Source organism: Carassius gibelio, chromosome A17 (genome assembly GCF_023724105.1).
Source record: "Carassius gibelio isolate Cgi1373 ecotype wild population from Czech Republic chromosome A17, carGib1.2-hapl.c, whole genome shotgun sequence".
Taxonomy (NCBI): domain Eukaryota; kingdom Metazoa; phylum Chordata; class Actinopteri; order Cypriniformes; family Cyprinidae; genus Carassius; species Carassius gibelio.
Genome location: NC_068387.1, coordinates 12,150,732 through 12,175,072, shown reverse-complemented (window position 1 = coordinate 12,175,072; position 24,341 = coordinate 12,150,732). Strand labels below are relative to the sequence as shown.

At 36.3% G+C, this 24,341-nt stretch overlaps 2 protein-coding genes across 4 annotated transcripts; both read right to left on the bottom strand.

Moving 5' to 3' along the window:
- Window positions 1-9,787: 9,787 nt before the first annotated feature.
- On the bottom strand, window positions 9,788-19,945 carry LOC128031418 (tubulin epsilon and delta complex protein 1). Of its 3 annotated transcripts, none has more exons than XM_052619672.1 (8): window positions 19,710-19,945; window positions 19,469-19,559; window positions 19,175-19,386; window positions 16,781-16,957; window positions 16,594-16,683; window positions 13,726-13,812; window positions 11,448-11,672; window positions 9,788-10,365 (listed from the first exon to the last, which is right to left on the bottom strand). In XM_052619672.1, exons 1-8 carry the CDS (start codon window positions 19,839-19,841, stop codon window positions 10,003-10,005), a joined length of 1,377 nt encoding a protein of 458 aa, XP_052475632.1. In that variant the 5' UTR covers window positions 19,842-19,945; the 3' UTR covers window positions 9,788-10,002. The 3 variants fall into 3 exon arrangements, with proteins under 3 accessions (XP_052475632.1, XP_052475633.1, XP_052475634.1); XM_052619673.1 differs by having other exon boundaries at window positions 11,466-11,672; XM_052619674.1 differs by having other exon boundaries at window positions 19,699-19,835.
- A 716-nt stretch (window positions 19,946-20,661) lies between these two features.
- On the bottom strand, window positions 20,662-23,653 carry LOC127933476 (dynein axonemal light chain 1). Its single transcript, XM_052530506.1, has 8 exons — window positions 23,563-23,653; window positions 23,078-23,116; window positions 22,845-22,954; window positions 22,680-22,735; window positions 22,549-22,604; window positions 22,340-22,466; window positions 22,106-22,246; window positions 20,662-21,742 (listed from the first exon to the last, which is right to left on the bottom strand). The coding sequence occupies exons 1-8, from the start codon at window positions 23,563-23,565 to the stop codon at window positions 21,693-21,695; spliced, it is 582 nt and encodes a 193-aa protein (XP_052386466.1). The 5' UTR covers window positions 23,566-23,653; the 3' UTR covers window positions 20,662-21,692.
- Window positions 23,654-24,341: the final 688 nt, after the last annotated feature.

Here is a 24,341-nt window from a genome sequence, read left to right as displayed (position 1 = left end):
GAGCTGGGATCACCAGGGACCCGTCAGTCAGAAAGCCCTACTTTTCCCAGAATGCACTTCACACCTGAACTCCGAAACCTCTCGCAACATGACTCTGCATCTTAAGTGTGTGCTTAACCTTTAGTCACCCCCAACCACCACACATCCACACCCCACTGGCCAGCAAACCTCATGATACCCATTTAAATATTATTTGAAGTGGGGAAAAATATCCCAGCCATTGTGGTTAATTTATGATAATCCCGTTTTAGTGGCTCACTTTTATATACCTTTGACATTAAAGTCAACATGGAAGCAGTAATTATTCTATTTACTTTCTCAATGCATGTTCCCGGTCTTACTGTGAATCATTTATCTGTTCAGGTTACTCAAAGAAAAAGAAAAATAGGCTATTATAGACCTTTGATGTTAAAGTCAACATGAAACCAGAAATGATCCTGTTCACCTCCCTAATGCACAATCCTGGTCTTACTATGAATGATTCATCAATGCATGTCATTTTACAGGAAAACCATTTAAGCCATTGTGTTCATCTATAGTCTAATATGCAGTTTTAGCAATGCATACTTTGGATACATAGTTTTTCGACTACTTTTCATGATACAATCAATCCAATCCTTTACTACTTTTTCTCATCACAATCACATTATGGAAATAAAATGGGCTGCAATAATATTTGACTGGTCACAAATAATATATGACACCTCACAGGTTTTGCACACCGGATGCATCCAAAATAGTGAATCTAATGGCAAAAAAAGGCAAAAGTTAATTTCAAGAATAGCATAGTTTGATGATAAAAAAAAATCTTTTTTCTTTAGTTTTTTTTTAGCATTACATGCTATGGGCTAAACAGGGCCGAACATTGATTTAGTTTTGAGAAAAATCCATATATATCAGCATTTGCAAAAGTTTTTTGAAGATTTAAAGAGAAACTAATTTCTCTGTTCTAAATGAGGCTTCTTCCAGCAATTTCTGGGCATTTAGTTATGCTAATTACACACATCTTGCATGAAGTTTTAATTTGCATTTCTTATTTCAATCAGGCATAGCAACAGGTGTTATTTTTCATGGGTAAGGTGTTTTTTCTTCAGAGCTTTCCCCAAGCGTAATCGTATGAATCAAACTCTTTGATTCCACAATGCTTCATTAACCGACATCATCTGACACATTGCGCACATTCATAAGTAAATGCATGAGAGAGAAAAAAAATCACAGCTGGCACACCACTAGCTTTCCCTTGTGATTTTCTGCTGGAATCAATGCTGAAGGAAAAACAATGGCACATTTAAACTATTCTGCAAGTATAATTAACTGAAAACCAGACAGATTGGTCCCATTTACTTGACTCATCTGTTTAGCACATTTAGAACTTCTGAGCTGATGTTCTGTATACATTTTAAGAAATCTATCTGGCATAACAACTAACCTGACAACATTTTTCAGCAACCACTGGATTTCCACAGGATTATACCATACTGGGTGATTTTCACAGCTGGTTGAAGTAGTAGTAGCAAAAATTATAGGTTCCTCTTATTCACAGTGATTTGACAGGATATAAATGATTCATGATATAAAGGTTCAGATAGGCTGTTTTTGAGCTCTATTAATAATTCCCAAGAGCTGAACCATCTCTTTTATAGCATTATGGAAATACAACAGACGGCCTGTAAGAAAATGTCACCTACAATTTTACAGAAGTGATTACAACTGCCATCACCTTGGACTTTTTCAGTGGGAAAAAAATACCATGTAATTGAGCATGAATCATAACTATTTAAAAGAAAGCAAATAAATGGAGCTGGAAACTCCATTCCGTTGAAGAGGCAGAAAAGTGCTGAATATCAGCAGTATTCCCAATGAGTTGCATGGCAGATTCCCTCTCTGATAAATATGCAGGGCGTCAGCACTTATGAAAGAGTTAGGCTGATGGGATGGAAGTGTAGATAGCCTATTAAACTGTAAATATTTACCCCACTTCTGAATAAAAATACTCTGCTTTCCCCCGGGGTCTCAACATGTCCTCTTTTTGGCAGATTGGCTGGCTTTGGAGATGTTTTTGTTTCTGGAGTGAATGCATGGAGGAGAGCAAATGCAGAACTTTTTTAGAAAAAAAAAGAGGTTGGAACATGGAATGCTTTTAGCTACCAGATTAACACTTGGATTTGATTTGGAAATTAATTATTTATATTTATGACAGAAGTTTTATGTAGCAACTTAAAAAGGAAGATCACAGGCCCAAACAAAATAATATTTCTGCAGAATTTGATCAAAAGTGTCTAACAAAAGTTCTACATATTACATTCTATGTTGTTTGTTAATTTGGCTTCAAATGCTGCACGTAAAGAACCGCATTTTATTATTCTACTACATAGCATTCCCTGTACCTGTAAAGTTCTAGTAGATAGGTGTAAGTCATTTTTAATATAAATAATCAGATTCATTGTTTGAGTGTGTATTTGTCAGAACAATGTTGCTGTTTTGTTGTGTTTTCTCCCCATGTGCTCCGTGACCTAGTTTCTTCCTTGTCTCTCATATTTGATTCACCTGTGTCTTATTAAATAACTTGTTTGATTTGTGTGTATATATAGTGGTTTCTGTTCCTGGTTTTATAATGAAAATATAAAATGTTCCTCTCCTACAGTATATGGCTTCCAAGACCTTCTTAGCCCTCTCCATTGAGATTTCCACTCTGCTATAGAAGCTCTGTGCTGAGATCGGTCAACTGTGAATTATTTTGTTGTCTTTGCTTTAATACTATCTACAAATATGGAATAAGGTGTTTACAGCAGGAATGCTATTGTGACAAAGTTTTTTTTTATATATATATCCTGCATAAAGAACAGGTCTGTGTGTGTGTTTCATATCATCTGGAATTAGCAAATATGCTGGTGCTCACTTAAGCTTTCACTGTTTCCATCCCACCTTAACATTATAGCCGAAAGCATCCATGCATACTGTGCCTATATGGTACAGTCACTTTGAAAATCAAGTAGCATAGACATACACCTGAGTCGAACAAATTATTGAAAAAAGAAAAAAAAAATTAGTAGATAATTGATAGTTAAATGATTCCATCAATTGGTTGTTCATTTCATGGAGGCTGATCTACATGTGAGCTTGCAGTTGATTATGGGGTGGGGGGTTGGGGGGGTTAATAATTGTGAAATATAGTAATATGCTTATAAGCTTAGCAACATGCTAACACCAGACTCAGTTGGAATTAATTTTTAACATCAGCCTTGTAATTTTGTTTTAACCACAGACTATGAGGCTAATGTTCTGTAGCGCTCTTTTAATTAAAAATAATTAAGTCATTATATTAAACTAACAGAAAAACTGAAGATGAGAAATAAAAAAGCCATAGCGCAGCCCCCAGTACACCCCCCCCCCCCCCAAAAAAAAAAAAAAAAAAACTCTTTCCATTAACAAGTTTGATTAGTCTGAATTGTTTATGGTTATCCTAGACAGGGGCATTAATAGGACATATTAAGGGTCTTTGGAAATGAGCTCTAAGTAGTATAGTGATTTGATGGAGGATGGGAGTAAAGGTGATAAAGCAGCAAATAAAGCGAAAGTGAATGTAAGGAGGCTATCATCTTCTTACACACATATACGCAGGACTGATGCTATGAAACGAGTCTTTATTGAACACACTGGTATTTATGATGGCTTAGGGTGGGTGTTTGCCGAAGAGATAGAGGAAGTTCAGCAGATGACAGACGGGGTTGGGGGTGCAAGATGAATTCTATTTATCGATGTGTAAATCAAAGAACAGGCTGTCAGCACGGCTGAAGGGAATGTGGCAAAGGGCTGTAGCCGGATATTATGATGAGAGGCCAAAACAAACCAAGGGAAGCTGGCATAATACAGCATACAGACATATCACGCATGAAAGTGCTAGAAGGCATAAACAAGCTCGTGTGGTACATTATGTTACATCACCCGTGTGCATTCCATGCAAACATCACGACTGGTTTTGCACAAGGGCAAATTAACATGTCTACTGATGTTCAAAACAGCAACTTTTCCTCAAGTTTTGCTTAAGGAGAATAACCCTAAGCAAAACTCGCACCAAATGGTTTACTTGCAGGGTTTTGGCCATATTGACACTCACTTCAGAGGAAATGTAGTCGGCTCTTTCTCGTGTTTTGCATGCATAACAGAGATTGTCTCTATAATCGCATTTCTCCCGTAGGCACTTCTCTCCTAATACAAAGTCAAAATAGATTTTTTTTTTCACATATACTGTATAGATTGAGTCTTAAGCCATACATCTTCCCAGTGTCATCCAGGTCCCAATTTAGCTAACTGAAGCATATATTGTATTGCTTTCGTCTCCGAGGCCTGAGGGACGTTTTATAATAAGCATTTTGTTACAGAAAATGTATGCATAATTTTATTGCTTGTATTTGACAAAAATGCTGTAAAACTTGTAGCATGTGTTTGTGGGCAACATTTCTGTTTACATGAATTATCTAATACTATTAGACACTTACTATGACAAATTAGAATTGAATAATATATCCGACAATACAATGTAATTGCAATGAATTATCTAGAAGTAATATTAGATCTGGGTTTTTTTCTTCTTTATTCACTATTTGATGAAACAGCTGAGATTTTAATTTTTTGGTCAAAAATGAGCAGCCAACAAAAACTGATTGTAAATATCTATTTATCCAGTATTCTAACCAAATTTTTATTATTTTATTTTTTTATCATCTGATTTTCTTTCTTTCTTTTCAATTAGCACAGGTTTTGTATTTCTTTTTTAAATTGATTAGTCATAGGCCTCACTGGTCTAAGCTTATGCACCTTATATACTAATTGTATATGTATTAAAATTAAAATTGGTTATTTTACATATTATTAGGACTTCCATCCTACCCCAGTCAAGTAGTATTGGTATGACTAGTAAATAGCTGCCAGGAGGCCTAACCAAGTTGGCTGCCGAGTGAACTCATTGGCTTAAAAAGAGCTTTAGCTTTACTCAAGCTGGATTCTGATCCTTTCTGTCGATCTTCATCAGTCTGTTGCTCTGGTCTGATCCCTCCAGGCCATGATCTGGGCTCAACATGATCAGTCTTTCATGTTCAGCTGCTTTGGTCTGAGGATCGGACGAGTTACAGGAGAGATCAATGGGTGGCTGTAAATCCTCCAACCATTGTGATGGCTATTGATTTAGTGCTCAGTGGCTGTGCTATCTGCTGCATGGCAAAACCACAAACAAACTCTCTCATATGTGCCACTGATGTGCCCTGGGGTGAGATCCTCTCCGCTTTAGCACTCACTCTGTCTCTTATAGACACAGCATCACATTAGTCTGTTCTATAAAACTGATTGGTCACTGAACCCCACTAGAGCCAAAGGACTATAGAGTCTCTTGGATAATTACCCAAAAAAAGTGGTTGGTGCCGATGGCAACATACAGCAGGTAGCGCATGTAGTGAAGTTGTATATAATAATAATGACGATAGAAAAACACAAAGGAAAGAATGATAGATGCCACAAAAGCTGTTTCTCAGTGACTAAACTTTTGAGTGAAAAGCACATATCCACAAATTGTTGTTTTCCCTCTTTTGTTGGTTTCAAAAATATAACCTTACAAACTAAATTAACAAATATATATAGTAATAGCTTTCAGGCAAAAACAATCGTTTGATCTGTCACCTTTGACATTTGACATTGCTTTTTGTTGGTTTTCTCATATATTGTTTTTGTTTGTTTGCTTTTTATGCAAAAATGATGTTCTTCCTTGGAATTTTTTTCTAGTTTTCTAGAAAAATATATACATTTACTTACATATACTTGAAGCTGAAAAAAATAAAAAAAACTACTGACCCTAAAATTTTTGAATAGTAGTGTATCTATAGAAATGATTTACATTTTGTTTAGTTGACAGTATACAAATATAAAATGTGGTAAATGTAAAAGTAGCCCAGTGGAAAAAGCTCATTGCACTATAATATCAGAACATGCCAATATACATATTCAGAAGAGAGATTTTCAAGCTAGAAGCCCCCAATAAAGCACCATCTCTCAATAAATCAGACTTACTGTGTCTGTATTTGATGAACTCATAAACATTTTTCCTTCCTGACATACTTATATATCTACATTATGTCCCTGAGCTGCGGAGGCTGCTACATTCATGTTTTATGAAGGGTTCAAACCCTCCGCCTGCGGTAAACTCTTCATTTTTTCACTCTATCTATATCTGGCACAGACGGTTAGATGGCTTTTGTGTTCTTACACCTTTGAAAGAAGATGAAAGCCAGGTGTCACCCCTGTGTACCAGACACCTCAGCTTCATTAAGTAGTCTGATGCATCTTCCCACTCGCACACACCATTCAGATCTCCAGACATCCCTCAAAGTCCTGCCCTCACGACCCTCTGCCCCCCCCCCCCCCCCCCCCGCCTGCAACACAAGGCAAAGAGAAAAGACACAATTTAGCCAATTAAAAAAAAAAAAAAATACATACCAAGGCGATTCTTGTAAAACTCTCTGTAGTTCTGCACTGTGGATCCTTAGCAAGGTCCCATCGTACATCAGAGTCCTCAAGGGTAAAATGGTTTGCTCTACCTCCGTGAAGGATGGCTCAAGTCTCTTTCCAGCCGAGTACCTTTTGAAGGCATCACGGCAACTCCTTCTCTAATGGCCTCCTGTCTAAATGAGCAGTGGCGGAGTGTGCAGCGGTGCTGCACTGACCCTGTCACCATCCATTAGGCACTGTGTCTTTGGAAGCACTGTCAGTCTGTGCCACACTCTCATTTGGGACACAACGGTATCATGTTCATCCCAGATGGAAGCTGCTGTTTTGTAATAAGTAAAGAGTGTTGGGACTGGTTTGGATGTGTACAGGAAGAATGACTTTGGATCCATCTGCAGCACATTAGCAAAACACCAACAGGAGCTCTCACACAGACAGCCAACTGTGAATTCTGGGTTGCCACACTTGAGTAGTTCCATTGATAACGGACATAAATTATAAAGTGGTTATTGGAGAAACTATTACAGACTGCACTTGTTCATCATCAAATTTATTTACATTAGGAAAGGGACCGCATTTATATCAAAATGGTTAATAATTTAAGAATCCCAGCAGCCTGATCTCATAATGATATGTAGGTATTTGCATGTAGTGATTACATGTTAAAATCATATTTTCTGAATGTTTTTATTACCTGGATGATTAAGATGATTAAGTCTACACAGAGTGTTTACACACACATTGTTTTGTGGAATATACTCTGAAACAACCAATATGGATGTACAGTATTGACTCATCTAAAATGTAAACATAGTTTTTGATCAGATAATAACTGATTGCAGAATTGATTCATTTTAAAGTTTTGGATAAAATGATGGATTCCTCGGCAAGGAGTTGAATGCAACACCTGACATCACAGAGAACAGAATCAACGTTTATGTAAAATCAGGTAGATTTATTAACATACAGTATTTAATTACATTAAAATCAAATTTGTATTCCATTAATTCAATATCCTATTAAGCAAAAAATATTTTGTGGTCCCACTTTATATTAAGAAGCCTTAACTACTGTGTACTACTTACATTTAAACTAATCATTTGGTACAGTGCACTTATTGTGTGCATAACTGTTTTTACATTGTACTTATATAAAAAAAAAAAAAAAAAAACTACATTTATGATGAGATTGACCCTATCCCTAACCCTAACCCTGACCCATCCCTTACATCTTAACCCACCCTTAAACCTACCCATAACATCAAACCTGTCTCATTAGCTGGAAAGGTGTTTTGCAATACAATATGAATGAAATCAGTACATTGTACTTATTTTTGATGTAAGTACACAGTAGTTTAGGCCACTTAATATAAAGTGGGACCGGTTTTGTAAACACTTGTGATCATTTGTAAAATGCTTACATTTTAGATGCAATCAATATATTAGTATCAAACTTTTTTATACTGTATATACACCATTGTGCTTATGGATATCTAGACAACTTGGCAGCAAGGTTACTATTGAAATAAACTGAAAGTAATACTAAAACCATAAAAAACATTTTGACTTGTATGTTAAACATTAGTAGAAATAAAATATACAGATATTATTATTTAAATTAAAAACTTTGTTTACTAAAATAACTTAAACTATAAAGTAATAAATACAAATTATACAGACATTTTAAAGAAGATAGAATAAAAATGACAAAAACCCACAACAAAATTACTTAGAAATTCTAACAAATAAATATGTTTTAAATTAAAATGAAAACAGAAAATATAAAAATAATGTCAAATTAAAAATATAAAGAAAAACTATAATACTATATCATTATAGTATTTCAAGTACTTCAAACAAAGTCTTTTAAAGATTTAATTTAAAGTTCATGCAAGCTGATTTGGAAGATTTCCACTTTCTTTCCAAGCTGACTGATTAAAAATTAAATAGATAAAAAATCCTGTGTGCACTTTATCAGAGTTGTATACAAATCAGCCAATCAGATTAGAGCTTGCCAGATCAGAAAGTACTTTCCAGTTTTGTCTACAAATGCATAAAACTTTCTGTGAACAGACTGTGTGTGAAGCTGTGGCCCCAAAAGATGTTTTTGTCAAACAAAAATGTAGTTTACTCCCTTATTTTATACTGTTCAATAATAATAATAATAATAGTATATATGTATATGTATGTATGTATGTATACCCTATATAGTAAAATACAGAGTTGTTAACTAGGTTATACTATATTCTCACATGTGTGCTAGGTATGTAACAATGCTGCATATAAAAAATAAAGGGAAAAAGTTTCAGTTTTGAAACTGTACTTGCAGGGCTGATTCTGTGACACTTCTTCTATGCAGCACCTCTTTCATATGAAGTGAGAAAACTGCAACCTATTAATATTGATGGCAAAGAGAAAATGCGACACTTGGACCCATCTGCATCATCTAATTATTAAAATATTCATCAGAGAACTCCAGGTAGCGAAGAACCCACCCACACCAGCTCTTGGCTTGTCACTGGTTGACCTTCTTGATAAAAGCATAATAAGAACCTTGAATTTCAGCTACATGAGTCTCAGCTCATTTAGAGCACACATCAGACATCAGGGAAATGGACCCGGCAAGTCTGTGTGTCTGCGTTTCCTCAGTTGTAAACCGCAATTCTGGACTAGATGAGGAGGCCGAAGGTAATGGAGAGAAAATCCTTTTAGAAATCGTCATGCTCTGTACAGCGTCTAGATTAGGATTCTGCTTATAATCCTAATGAAAATTGGTGTTGGAAATGACTTTCTTAATCAGCTAATACTGCGGCCTGTGCCGGCTTCTTTAGTTTGCCCAAAAGCTCATGTTATCTTGCACACCTAGCTTGTTTACAGCTTTCCGAATGTAATTGAGACCACACCAATTGGCTGGTAGTAACTTGGCATTGAAAGGCAAAATCCTCTCATGTTATGAACTGCTTAGTAAAACTGGGTTCAGATCTCTGCAGGGAGCTGCTAATCATTACTTGGGTTTGATTTTTCCCAATTTCGATCCTAACTTTCACAGGTTTGGAAAGCAACAGAAAAAATGACCTACTTGGCTAGGCTGTTCTGCCTTGTATAAATGGCATGCATTACAAAAATGTCTTCCATTTTCTCTAGCACACCGCCAAGTACACAGAAGTACAGAGGTCAGACATTTGCTTGAGTCGGAGTCATTAGACTAGTTTTTCAGAGTGTGGCTTGATACATTCCAGTAGTCAAAATTATATATTTTTTTTCTTGGTGTAAGTACTCAAGTACAGACAAAATGGCCTTGAACGTTCTTTATTTTCCATGTATACAGACATTCACACAGCGGCAGTCATTTTTAAATACGTAAAAATGTATTACAAAACATTCTCTAATGCAGAACATCCATAAGTTTGAAAAACACTAACATGTTCACCTTACTTAGAGAATCAAAATGCAGCCTGTTCAACTTTATGTCAGGATCCCAGTGCATACAGTGACACAAAAAGCGTGTTTATCTCTTAATTGGTGGAATGAGAACCATCTGCTCCATTGTGCTGGCCTGTCTCCGCATTTCCACTCTCATATTTTGCCTCAATCGTTCCAGCTGCCCCCGCAGTACAGCCTCCCTCGCCCTCAGCTCATCCAGAGCTGTCGATGCCTGGAGCTTCCCAGCTGTCACTTCCAGGCCAGGTTCTCCGGTGTGTAACCTGTGTGGTGGCTTTGTGGGCTGTGGATTCTGGAGACATGGCAAAAAGCCTCTTGATGTGACTGCGGAGGTGTTAGTAAAACGGAGACCCTCTAAATAGCCGGAAACCTTCTTCTCCACCTCCATTCTCTGACTTTCAGAGAGCCGAGAAGCCCCTTGACGTCCCCCCTAATGAGAACGAAAGCTTGCTAAGACTGATGATTTCAACAGACTGGAATACTAATCAAACATCAAATGGGTAGTAATATCAAAAAGAAAGGTATTGCAGAAACCCTTATGATCAGGTACATGGGAGTAGAAATGTCAGTGTATATCTCTTGCATCACTAGGAATGTGTTTAGAAAAGATGTGAAGAAATTTCAGTCTGAGATACTCAGAATAAGACCTCAGCTATGGCAGGCGGTCATTTATCATACCAGGTTAGATCTGTGGATGTATCACATCACAAAGACCACCTAATTATCCACCGCACCAACCACATGGACTTTTCATTCAATAAAGTGTAATTTATTCAAGTAATAAAAGAATGCAATGATGAGATGACCTAGTTTTTATAATTATTTAAGTACCTTCCTCGAACATTACAGAGATATTAAAACATCTCTGGAATCTGCTGGAAGAACCTTTGGACAGGTAATAAAGCATGAGGAGGAAAGTTCCACATGCACAGAACAACTGGGGAATTGGTGCCTATGCAAACTCAAAGAAAAGAAATACTAATAATGATGATGATTATTATCAATTTTATTATGGTCATTATGGTATTTACTGTAGATGACTGTTTATTATTATGTTACTATAATAATTAAAAATAAATAAGTTATTATTATAAATGATAATAATAATATTGTTACTATTATTTATAATACTAATAAGTCAGTAAACAATTATCTTAAATACTACAATAATTATTAGTATTATTAACATAATAATATTTTTTTATAATAATATCTTCTTTGTCACAGTTTCTTTTTTATGTACACATACTGTTGCTTTGCCAATATTAGATGTAAAATAAAAGAACACTTTGAAAAACTCTAAACTGGAAGGTAACGGGAAATAAAGGGTGATGTGATGAACATATCAATGTGGACTGAGTTTATATAAATCTTAAAACTTAGACTGTCAACATGTCAAAGCACTAACTGACAGCGCTTGAATTTAAAAACTTTATAAACTTCAGGCAGTGAAATCCTAACCTTATTATAAGTTGAAGCCTCCCCTTTGGCACTTATGTTGGTGGATCTTACCTGCTGGCTGGTCATTACCTCCGAGGTGAGTGTGAGAGTGGACTGCTCTATTCTTCTGGCTCTCAGTTCTGTCTGCAGCCTTAGCAACATCTCGTCAAGCCGTTTGACTGCTCTCCTGGTCTCATCTCCGTGGGGACACCTCACCGTGACAGCCTGCTCCCTTGGTGGCCAATCGGCAGGATCGACCGAGGACGCATCAGCGAGGGAGCTGTCGATCACGCTGTCCTGCACAGAGACAAAGGCATAAGTCAAACAGGTCTGTCAAGACCCCCTTCTGAGACAATTGAGATGCATTGTGCTCAAGCCATGTCAGTGAACCCTGCTAAAAGAATTATATACTCTTTAGATTCATTTACTAAAGATCTATCAGTTAACTTTGTTTTCTTATAGTTCTCATTTGCAGTCAGAACATGCATTCTGTGTAGTTTTTGTAAGGTTTCTCTTTAATGTGCAATCAACCACAATTTAACTTATTTTCTTAGGAAAATGAGATGTGCTTGGTTAGCTATGCGAAAAATTAAAAGGGTGTTTTTAGACCTACACATTATGTTGTTTATTTTGTCCTGAAACACACTAATCTGAAGTTGAACAGTTTTTGGACAGTTTCTCAGTATTTACCAGAAAAAAAAATGCTGTTGAAACATTATAAGTTAAGAGCCAAACACACAACATCACAAACATTGATAAAGCAAAAAAGTACTTGAAAAATCTAATAAAAAGACAATGTAAATAAAGATACAATAAAATCCCATGAAGTTCTGTAAATGACATTCACATTAAAAGTGACTGTCATACATATGAACAATCCATTTCAAGTTTATTGCAGGATGCATATATGAATACAAATATTTCATTTGAAACTGGGGACAATGACTATATTATGTAATTTGCAGTGCTTCATGAGAGTGGGTGGTTGCTGAAGAGGTGTTTTTCTTTTTAGCTCGCTGTGTTTCTTTGATTGCTGGATATTATAATGGGAAAAATAGCTACAAATTATTTAAAAAAGAAAATGAATGGGATTTTTATCACCAGAACCGACTGTTTTGTTTATAAAGTCAAATGTGAGCAAACTTGAATTTGAACGTTTACTAAAACTTTAGTTATTTTTAAGGTTAAAATATGTAAACAGGCCTTAAGGAGTTTAAAATAAACTAATAGCCCTATGTATGAGCAATAATAACAGCAAGCGCCACTGATCGTTTTCCTGTTAAAACAGTTCTGCTACAAAATGTCACGACAGTTCAGATTAACTCTTTGTGCAAGCACCTGCAAAGAAAATTAATTCTTTAAGAACTTGTGCTAATCAACAGCAGCTCAAGCAATAGCTGCGACGCTTAAGAGCTGCTTCCATCACCCTTGTGTGGACGGTGACAAAACAATCATGCCCATATAGCACTCCATCCACAAAATGTTTGGCTTTCATCAAGAACTATAGATTTCCTATTGATGCGGTGGGGATGCTATTTGATTTCCAATCCGCTTCTTCCTGTACTTTGGACCGGGGAACTTTTGTCTGCGTTTCAAAAGTCTAGATTGAATTTCTCACTAAAAGGCTCAAAAAATTTAATTAACAGGGTTTAGAGTATTTCCACAAATCCATTTACTAGATAATATTGTAATTCACTGAAACCTCACAATGCGTTTTATTCTGACTGTGCATCTTATATCAACTTATATTGAGGTTCAACATAAAAGTACCATAAGAAAATTAATAATTTCAATAGTATGATGTGCTGGAAGTGGGAAAACTAAAAGCCCTCCTCCATTTGTCCAACTCAAAGACACCCATGAGCTCACCACTCTTACTGAATAGCAGTTAAAACATCCCTTTTTACTTCAAAATGCACACTGAGAGTGAAAAATGAAGCCCCTGCCAAGTGCTCAGGACCCACTTCTGCTAGCCGGAGACTTCTTTACAACTTCATTTCAAATTGGAGAGGTGCCAGTGTGAGCGAGGGCTCTTGTCTGCCAGATTCAGAGTCCTGGAGCGCCAGTGCATCACTGTGAATGACAACTCAAATCTAGGCAAGGTTACTGCAGGCAGACCAGCAGTCTGGCTCTCAAACAACAGTAGGGTAATATTAGATTTAGCAGCATTGGTAACTTTTCAGAGTAAATTAATTTGGAGGTGCTGAAAATCTCACACATCTGTCTGGATGAACCGGCCAAGCATAAATACCTGGGGCGGTACAGTGATGTAACAGAATGAACAAACAGAATATCTGATAAAGGAGTGTGAATCTCAAATTCCTTCCTGCTTGAAACACAGCAGACGCACCATCCAGCACCAGAATAAAGCTTCGTGGAGATTCCAATCCAGATACGCCTCCAGAATTCCATTCAACGCTTGTATCCTCTCCAGCTCCTGAAATAACATGTAACAAAAAAATCCTGATTAAATGCAAAGAACCTCTGTTGTTTATTTAAACAATAAAACCCCCAGTGCAAGTACAGTTTTGTGCACACTTGGCAGCCTCTTTGATCTGTACTCAGGGGCAATTTTTCCCTGTAGGAGCTCAGCTAATACCTCACATCTCTGCAGTTAGACAGAAGCGCTCCAGGGACTAACTCTTCTCAGCACCCCACACAGACTGAAGGGCAAAGGGGAGGGAGAGAGATCCCTGAGCTGCCCACCGTAACGTACACGGCTTGAGAAGAGAAATTTATTAGCCTGTGTCTAAACATATCCCACACTGTATACTTCACACACTCAGACCTGACAGGCCAAGGTCTAGAATACCTGGAGAAAGCTATTAGTTAGAAGTAGGATCCCTTCTTCTTCTTAGCTCAGGTAAGACGCATGTGACGTTTTCTGTGGTTAAGGAGTGGCTTAACAAGAGGAATACGACAACTGTATATGACAACAAATGTGTTTGTATGCCTTGTGAAATTCACTCAAATTCTTAATAGATTTTGCTTGACAATCCTCATAAGGCTGCGGTTCTCTCAGTTGGTTGTGCATCTTTTTCTTCCACACTTTTTCCTTCGACTCAAATCTCTGTTAACATGTTGGGCTACAGCACTCCGTGAACTTGAAGCTTAATGTGAAGCTTCTTTGGCAATGTATGTTTGAGGCTTACCCTCCTTGTGAAGGGTGCCAATGATTGTCTTCTGGACAACTGTCAGATCAGCAGTCTTCCCCATGATTGTGTAGCCTGGTAAACCAAACTGAGAGACCATTTTAAGGCTCAGGAAACCTTTGCAGGTGTTTTGAGTTAATTTGCTGATTGACATGTCACCATATTCTAATTGGTGGAGATAGTGAATTGGTGTTTTTTTTAAATCAACACAATTAAATGAACCAAAGACTTAAACTTATTTAGTCTGTGTACACTGAATTTATTTAATACACAAGTTTCACAATTTGAGTTGAATTACTGAAATAAATGAACTTTTCCCTGAGATTCTAATTCATTGAGCTGCACCTGTAATATAGTGAAGGCCAGTTTTGTGCCCATTTCAATTCTTACTAATTGTGAATGTGGGAATAAAATGGCAATAAACTTGAGCTTTAGTCATTTATAGAAACTAGTTTTTACAACCGTCCATTCCCATTAATAGAATGATTCATAAGTGTCATAAAAAAAATGTATGCATTTAAAGGGACACTCCACCCCAAAATGAAAATTTTGTCATTAATCACTTACCCCAATGTCATTCCAAACCCGTAAAAGCTTCGTACATCTTCAGAACACAATTTAAGATATTCTGGATGAAAACCGAGAGGCATGTGACTGTTCCATAGAGTGCCAAGTAATTTACACTGTCATTGTCCAGATAAGTATGAAAGACATCGTCAGGATAGTCCATCTGATATCAGGGTTTCAACCGTAACGTTATGAAGCGACAAGAATACTGTTTGTAAGGAAAGAAAACAAAAATAATTACTTTATTCAACAATTCCTTTGTCAAAGACTCCTCTGTGTCTCTCCATTTTAGCCATGCCACAAGTATGCGCTGTTTTCTTTCAAATTAAAGCATGAATACATGTAGAAACAGCACATCCTTGTGGCGCGGGTGACACAGAAGAGCGTCTGCAGTTTGAGTGATGTGGACACAGAGGAGACTGTTGACAAAGGAATTGTTGAATAAAGTCGTTATTTTTGTTTTCTTCGCTTACACACAGTATTCTCATCGCTTCATAGCGTTATGGTTGAAACACTGATGGCAGTGGACTATTCTGATGATGCGTTCATACTTTTCTGGATCTTGACAGTGTAACTTATTTTTTTACTTACTTGGCAGTCTATGGGACAGTCACAAGCCTTGTCTTTACATTTATTTTGAAAGATGAGGTTTGCGATTATGGAAAGGGACATTACATTTCCGACGAGTGCTTGTGGTGTTCGGCCAGTCACAATGCACTGGGTCAGTTGGCCAATCAGATCGTACTGTACTTGTCGGAAGGAGGAACTTTTTAGAAAATGATGCTTTTGAGAGAGGCGGGGCACAGATAACCTACAATAATGTACAGTATTTTAAAATCTTTTACACTCTCTTTCACTCACTTTCTATTTATACCACTCGTTCTTTTTCACATTTTTGTTATATACTCTAAACAACCTACCTGACAAAAACAGCCCCTTCTTTGGTGTCAGGAGGGGGACTTTTTCTAATACATAAAATACTCTTACAATGCCTCTAAAGAGCAAGGGAAAGAGCAAAGGAACAGGAGAGCGTGGGCCTTTTGACTTTAAAGATCAAGATCTTCACTCTTCAAACAAGCAGGATTTCCCACCTTGTCAATCTGTCACACCAAAGCATCGGGCGGCAGGTACACAGAGGTGGATGCTTCATTACAGCTTTCTCCAGATTAAGCCAGGGGATGAAAAACACATTGACAGCTGTGAGCAATCATTCGTAGATTGAAATGAGCTTGTTACCTAGCTTACGGCAGTTATTATCGAGCGCTGATCTCCATATGCTCTGATGACGGATAGAAGCACTTACTATACACCAAAGGAATACAAATGCGACAAGAAGTCTCTGGAGAGAATCTAAATTAGTAAAGGCGTTGCTTGTCATGTAATAACACTGATCAGGGGCTGAACTCATAACACTTGCCCAGTGTTTAATGCACAAATCCTGAGACCTGCATGATCTTATGCCAATATTTCATTACAATGTTCCAGCATTTTCATGTCACCTTGTCAAGAGCAGTTGATGTCATGTTGCTGTAATGGGAACCAGTGAGGTGAGGCTGGCAGACAGCAGAAGGGCTGATACTGGAGATAACCTAGAGAGAGAGAATACAGGGTATTATTACATTTCTGCATTTACATCTAAATATGCTGTTTTCATCATTATTTTAGATTAGATTTTTAGTGATTTACCCTGTGAGTGAATTTGGACCTCTCCTCCTGGGCTGAGAGTAAGCACTTCCACTGAAGTCTTAGTTTCCCATATTGCCACTGCAGAGCCTGTAGAACCGGGTCCTTCTTCACTGAGGCATCCTCTCCTGGTCCATGTGCCGCTACTTCAGGCTGTCCAGGTATTAGTCCTTGGGGGATCTTGCATGTTCACAAACATTAAAAAAATTACATTACAGTAGCTATCAAGCATCATTCTATTAATACTTTAACAACATCTGGAGGTAAAAGTACAAATCCTACAATACAATAGTAAAGATAAAGAAATCCTTCAGTAGATTAAGGTTTTATGATTTAACCCCAGGGGAGACATGAACCTCAAGCTGGTTCTAGGGGAGATTTTGATTTAACTTTGTTAAACCCATAAAACAGGAATTGCTACTTAGGGCTTATGCTATTACAAATAATAATGTTTTGATCTTTTTTCTTTTTGTAATTAACAGCTCCAAGGAACACTCCACTCTTTTGTATTTTTTTTTTTGTATTTTGTTTTTTAAACATGCTCATTTTCTCCCCTAGAGTTAAACAGTTGAGTTTTACGGTTTTTGAATCCATTCAGTTAATCTCCGGGTCTGGCTGTAGCTCTTTTAGCTTAGCATAGACCATTGAATGTGATTAGTCCAGATTTAAATAGGAAAAATATAAAACTCTTTGGTCTTTTTTGAGTGAGATGCTAACAGTCTAATAAGATTCAATGATCGATGCTAAGCTAAGCTAAAAGTGCTACCACCGGACCCTGAGATCAGCTGAATGGATTCGAAAACGGTAAAACACAACTGTTTAAAACTCTAGGAGAGTTGGAAAAGTGTTTCTTTAACAAACAATTTAGCTTTATTAGGAAAAATATGTTACTGCTGCATTCAGATTGTGTTCCTGTAGCTCAAGTGGTAGAGCATTCAAATTTGTATTGTATTTGGAAGAAGGTTCTTACGCTTAGGTTACATTTATTTGATCAACAATATGGTAAAGACTTTTATTTTGTGAAATATTATCATTGACTTTTGTTTCTATTTCAGTATGTAATTTATTCCTGAAATGTTAAAGCTGATTATTTTAGCAGCCATCAACCTTCAGTGTCACATGATCATTCAGAAATGACTGAATATGCTGATTTGGTGCTTAAGAAACATTGATGCATTTTGCGGGTTTCCTTGATTAATAGAAAGTTCAGAAGAAGAGCATTTATTTGAAAGAGAAATCTTCTGAAACATTAAAAAGTCTTTGTCACTTTTGATCAATTTAATAAATAGTTTCTAAATGAAAGCATTATTTGTTTTTTGTTTTGTTTTTTATGTACCGGCTCCAAACCTTTGAACAGTAGTATCCTGTGCACATATATAAATACATCAAACAGAAATAGATTTATGCGGCACTCCTTTTGAGAACAATGCAACACTCAGACCTATTAAAAAATGTCTAAATTTATATTAAATAACAGATTCTGTATTATTATACCAAATTCAGTTTGCTCCTTTTTTGTTATAATGGGGTCATTAAGGTTTTTAATAACTCTAATGATATAATGATTATTGATATATATATATATATATATATATATATATATATATGCTAGAAAAAAAATAGCCCACCTTGGAGTCTCTGATACTCTGATTCTAGTTATGATACAGTTTAATCCTTTAAAGTAAGAAAATTAGTATTTTTTTTCTCTTACTGTTTTATCATCAACCAGGCGCAAATTTCAAATTAGAATGTTTAAATCATAATAACATACTTCTTCTCAACACAAAGAATTTAGGGTATTACTCTTGACTAGCACATATGGTGTAGGATGAGTTACACGCTTATCTACTGTATATTATAATTATTAATCCTAGATATGAGCAATAGTGATGCTTGCTGAAACAGATGAAACAGCCTCCATTAGATTAAAGTTTAAGGATTGAACCAATTAGACTTTAAAAAAAGAGCAAAACAGCCTTAAAATTTATCTTAAAAGCAAACAGGATTTTTTTTTTTTTATTGTGCTTTGTTCATTATCGTTTGTTATTAGAAAGTTTATTAGATTAGTCAGCCAAGAGCAAATGGAACAACAAGTTAGTATCTCAGTCTTGCATAATGTTCTTGAGAGGCATGCTGATAGGATTTCAAGAAAAGTTTTTTCCTTTTTTTTTGTTTCTTTTTTAGAACTAGAACTAGAAATTCAATGTCCTTTCCATGAACATCATTGTGCATAAAATGAAGTTATTCTGCTCCCTGCTGGCCTCAAACAGAATAACACTTGAAATTCTAGCTTGACTGCTTTTTATTTACAAGATCCTTGTAGTATTAATAGAGGACAGCAATTTATAAAAATAGTAATCTGTCCCTTGATTGGATCACCAGATCCCAAGGTCTCACCAGTGGTGCAGATGAGAGTGTGTCTAACTGATGAACCTTCTCAGACAGCATGAAGTCTAGCAGATTCCCTGATGACAGCACCCAGCCGAATGCCAGGAGTAAATCTCGGGTCCCCACCTCTTCTGTGTGACTGGGGGGCCAGGGCCCCACTACCCACGGGGCCCCATAGCCACAGTAACACAGAGCACTCCTGACAAACAGCAGCTGCATATCTGCAAGCACAACACTGTGAGTCATACAAACAATGATGTATTATTACACATGGACTGCAGTTGTGGGCAATGATCAATTTACCATAGTCTTGGTCTCCAAAGTCCCAGCATGCACAATCTAGAGCAAAAGCTTTCTGCAAAAGACTGCTTAGCAAACTCCTCATGTCCACTGTCTGAAAGCAAAACATGTTTTGAGCACACTTAGCAGGGCTTATCTAGCTAATGATGATGACTCTTCTACCAAACTATCCTAAATGAAATTAAAGAGGGATTAGTGCTAACGTTACCAAGACAGTAGTAAAGTAACTTTACCATCATCTTACCGCATCTTTTCTGTTGAATTTGGCTCTCCTGAATGCCTCAGCTGTTGGTATCGACTCGACGCTTAACACAGACAGTAATTTACAAAGAGAAGTAATAACTTCTTTCACTTTAACACTATTTTCGCGAGGCATTTTGCATGTTTTATGTTTAGGGCAACAGTTGCTGGTCGTTAGGCAACAGACACTTCCTAGTTGAGTGACATTTACGCCGTTTTGATTAGTTGTTGTTTTGGCGCGCTACATGATTGACGTCAATCCTGACCAATAGAAATTGTAGACAGCCAACCTCGATACGTCACACTGACTGAACTTTATACAGTCTATGGGTTTTACTGATGATTTATTTTGTATATTACATTTTTGGTCTAGTCTGTGCATTTAATTTAATGTATAATGTATATTTCCATTTTATTTTCCGCTCCTTGACGCTGCTGTTTTAAAATATGAAATATAATAAATACATTCTCAAATATCTCCTTCTAAATTCCGCAGTTGAATTGGAAAGTATACTAACATGTAAATACCGACCAAACGCCTTGTTGCATAGTCATACAATTTCAAGGAGTAACAACATTTTCTAATATTTTGTTAATATGTAAAGTTTATAATAACCTAGCAATGAAGCGGAAAAAAAAAAAAAACTTTGTAAAGGACTTTACTGCCCCCTACTGTTTATGTTTCAATGATTATCCCCTAAATAATTTGTTGATCTTAGTTTAATTTAAATATTTACTAAAGACTTTTGAGATCAAAAGATGCATAATTTAACATTAATTAATGCACTGTGAACTAAAGTAAAAAATTGTATTGACTAACATTAATTTTACAGCCAAATAAATGTTGTTAAAATATACTGTTCATTCTTAGTCTACATGAGTTAATGCATTAACCAATGCTATCAAATGAGTTCTTATTGTAAAGTATTATCACAAATTCAATGCAATGGTAATAATAACAGCATAACTTGAGCAGAGGACAAAATAGTTTTATTGTTTCTTATGAAACAGTAAACAAAAACATATATGGGGTCAAAAACATGCTCAAAATTGTTTCTATAAAATTGAAATCACACTTATAAAATTTTTAAGAAAGTCAGACAACATTTTTATTACAGTATTAGTTATGGTATCTTTATTTGGCCACTGTACACTTATGTTACTCTATGAAGACATGTTATAAAGTGTTAAACTGCTCTCATTTTGCACCATACAAAATAATATGTTAACAATACACTGAGTGATGGAACTGTATGACAAAAGGATAGCTGCAAATAGATTAGGAGTTTGCTTATGTCAAAACAAAATTATTACAAAAAGTATGCTATTTAGAATTTGAATCTTGCAATTATTAATGAACTTTAAATACAGAGTATTTTTAAAGTAGCCTCATAATAGAGACATACTAAAGCATAGCACCACCAAATAGAACAGTTAAAGCCAGTCCACACTTCAGATCAGATCAGTCATACCAGTTTTGTAGTTGCTGTCACTGGCTTGCATTTACTGTTACAATCTATCAAGTTATTGATTTCCCTGAAAAGTTTTGTCATTAACTTTCTCAACTTTTAATATGTCCTTCATGTGGGAACATGGAAATTAACTGGTTATTCAAGTCAAAGATATTATTTCACTGAATCAAGTTGTTAAATTATTAAGTATAATAGGTGTACATATTAATACTTCATAATACGTTTTTAAGCATGAGATATATTAAGTAGAAATGTCTTTAAGTAATGAGTACCATCCAATCTGTCCTTCTGCACGACCCATACATTATGATTGTATATTTTCAATTGTGCTAAGGCTAACAAAATGCATCAAGTGTGTGCTTTTCAGATCTATTCAAATAGTGTTAAAGCTCAAGAAAATGGATTTATGTTTTTAGCTTATTCCATATAAATACACCTGAAAAATGCAAATATTGCACAGACTGGTGTTTAGACAATAAAAATGCACCAACTTTAGAATATTTAAAGGAATTGCATCAACTCTCCCCTTCACCTTCCTCCTCTTCTCGTTTGATAACAGGGTTTCCTAAAAATTAAAGTGATGGGGAATCATCAAGGGTCATTTTTGCAACCATGGTCTTTGAAACATATGAACACTTTTATTTTATTTTTTACATGTTTAACTAATTGTTTAAAGGGATAGTTCACCCGAAAATGCTTTCTTATGTTGAACATAAGATAAGATATTTTGCAGATGGCTGTATAATAAAAGTCAATGGCAACCACCAACTGTTTGATTACCAGCAATCTTCAAAATATCTTCTTTTATGTTCAACATAAGAAAGCAACTCATACAGGTTTGGAACGACATGAGGATGAGTAAACGATGACAAAATTTTCATTTTTGGGTGAACTATCCCTTTAACTACTGGAAAAATATGCTGCTTACCATCTAGCTTTTTAAGCTTGGGAAGCCTCTTAGTAGCTTCCTCCATCCAGTTGCCATCTGCAGAATACTTCTCTTCTAATGGATTCCCCACAAAGACAAGGTCTACCAATGATGGAAGATCTGCCAGCTTCTGAAACTCCCCTAAAGGAACAAACAGCCTCATAAAATGCTCATCCTTGACAAACCATGGCTGAGCTGCTATGGGACTCTCAGTAATCTATCTTCCATGCTCACCCCATTCCTTGACCAAGTTGTTAGACATGTACAAGACCTTGAGTTTCTTCATGACATGAATTCCCTTCAGTTTTTCTATGAGGTTATAAGAGATCCACAGCTCCTCCAGAGTATCACCTACTGCCTCCTGACAGCGACAGAAGAGAAGTTAGAGAGAAGAGGAGTCCACTTCTTAACCTTATCCTATAATGTTCTGTTACTGTACTTACAAGTCCATTAAGGTTTTTGACGTTATTCCGGCCCAAGGACAGTATCTTAAGGTTCTCTAGAAGAAAAATGTAAATAAACTGTTCAGCAATCATGACACATGCACTTGACGGTTATGTATGTATGCACTTACTTAGACCATTCAAGTTGGCAATTTTTTCAATACAGTTTGTAGACAAGGATAATCTCCTAGGCAGAACAGAACATACAAAGAAAATATATTATAGAGTTATATCTGAAACACAATGATGCTGGTTTATAAAAAGTATTTGTACTGTATTTGTATATTTAGACTCACTCGCAGTTGACAAGGTTTGAGAGAGATGCGTCCATTTTTTCAATGGGAGGGATCTGACCATAAAGCTTCACTGCTGTGGCCTCATTCGCTTTTTCACCTGTTTTCTCCTCCTTGAATAAACCAAGTTAAATCAATCAAGACACAGAGCAGAGCTTACATATTTACTGTGAATATTTAATGGGTTAAACTTGGAAGAACTAATCTACAATCTTAATTAGCAATACATGTTTTACCCATTTCGCCAGGGCCTCTTTAATAGTTGTTGCTTTTGCCTGAAAACACAATAATAATAAAAATTGTGATGGCTCACAGAAAGGTAAGATTATGTTTGTTGCAAAAATATAGTTAAGATCCTAATAAATTATAATAAAATGTTTTTTTTTCTCTGTATCTCGACGAATATGCTACTGAAATCCAGCTCACTAATAATACAGATGCTAAGCTAGCTAGACTCTCCACATTACGTTGACATCTTCAGTAGCCCGTTTAAACTAACCTAAATCTAACCTGCTAATGTCTGACAGATAGCAATGTGGCTAAATGTTTATCTGCGACAAACTGCCTGATACAACTGATGAACACTAATGCAACTTGTATTTCCATCCAGCGTGATGGTCTCGTTTTATTATTATATATTATTATATATTTCCTAATTTAGAACAATGCATTATGCACTCAGTAATGTCACATAATACTATGAAATAGGATGGGAACTCACCATGTTGTTCTTTACGGTTGCTATGGAACTGCTCCGACGCAAAGCGCGTGCGCGAAGTGATGCCTCCGTCTAGCACGAGCCGCGTATTCGCGTGACAACATCATCACGGTCGCCATGCCCATTTGAAAAGATAACTAATGAAACAAATCGAAATATCACAATGCTATTTTCGCTTTTTATAATATTAAGGCATTTATATTTGATACAAAAGTCATTATGTATTATTTGGCTCTAGATTTAGCCCTCCATTGTATACTAGAAAATAAACTATTGGGTTGAGTGGTTCATGGTGTAATACCACAGTCAGACCACTGGGTGGGGGTGGTGTGACAATGATTACAGTCGTACTGCCCTAGATGTAGCGGTAGTGTGTGTGTGTGTGTGTGTGTGTGTGTGTGTGTGTGTGTGTGTGTGTGTGTGTGTGTGTGTGTGTGTGTGTGTGTGTGTGTGTGTGTGCTCTTGTTTTTGTGACATATCAGAACACAACTCTGTATAATGACATGGGTATGACACAGGTATTACAAGGAGAGTGTGACTTATGAGCATATAACCCATGTCCCCATTTTTCAAAATGCTTATAAACCGAGAGTGAGAGAGAGAGCAAAATAGAGATCCAACACTTGGATTTATTAGGCTGTTTAGGATTCATCAGCTATCTTCTACATGCCTTTAATGACAGTCCCATATGTAATGGAACCAATTTCCAGCAAAAAAAAAAAATAAGTACAGAGATAGGCCATAGTTTAACCATGGCATTTGGAGTACAAATGGAAGCCTAA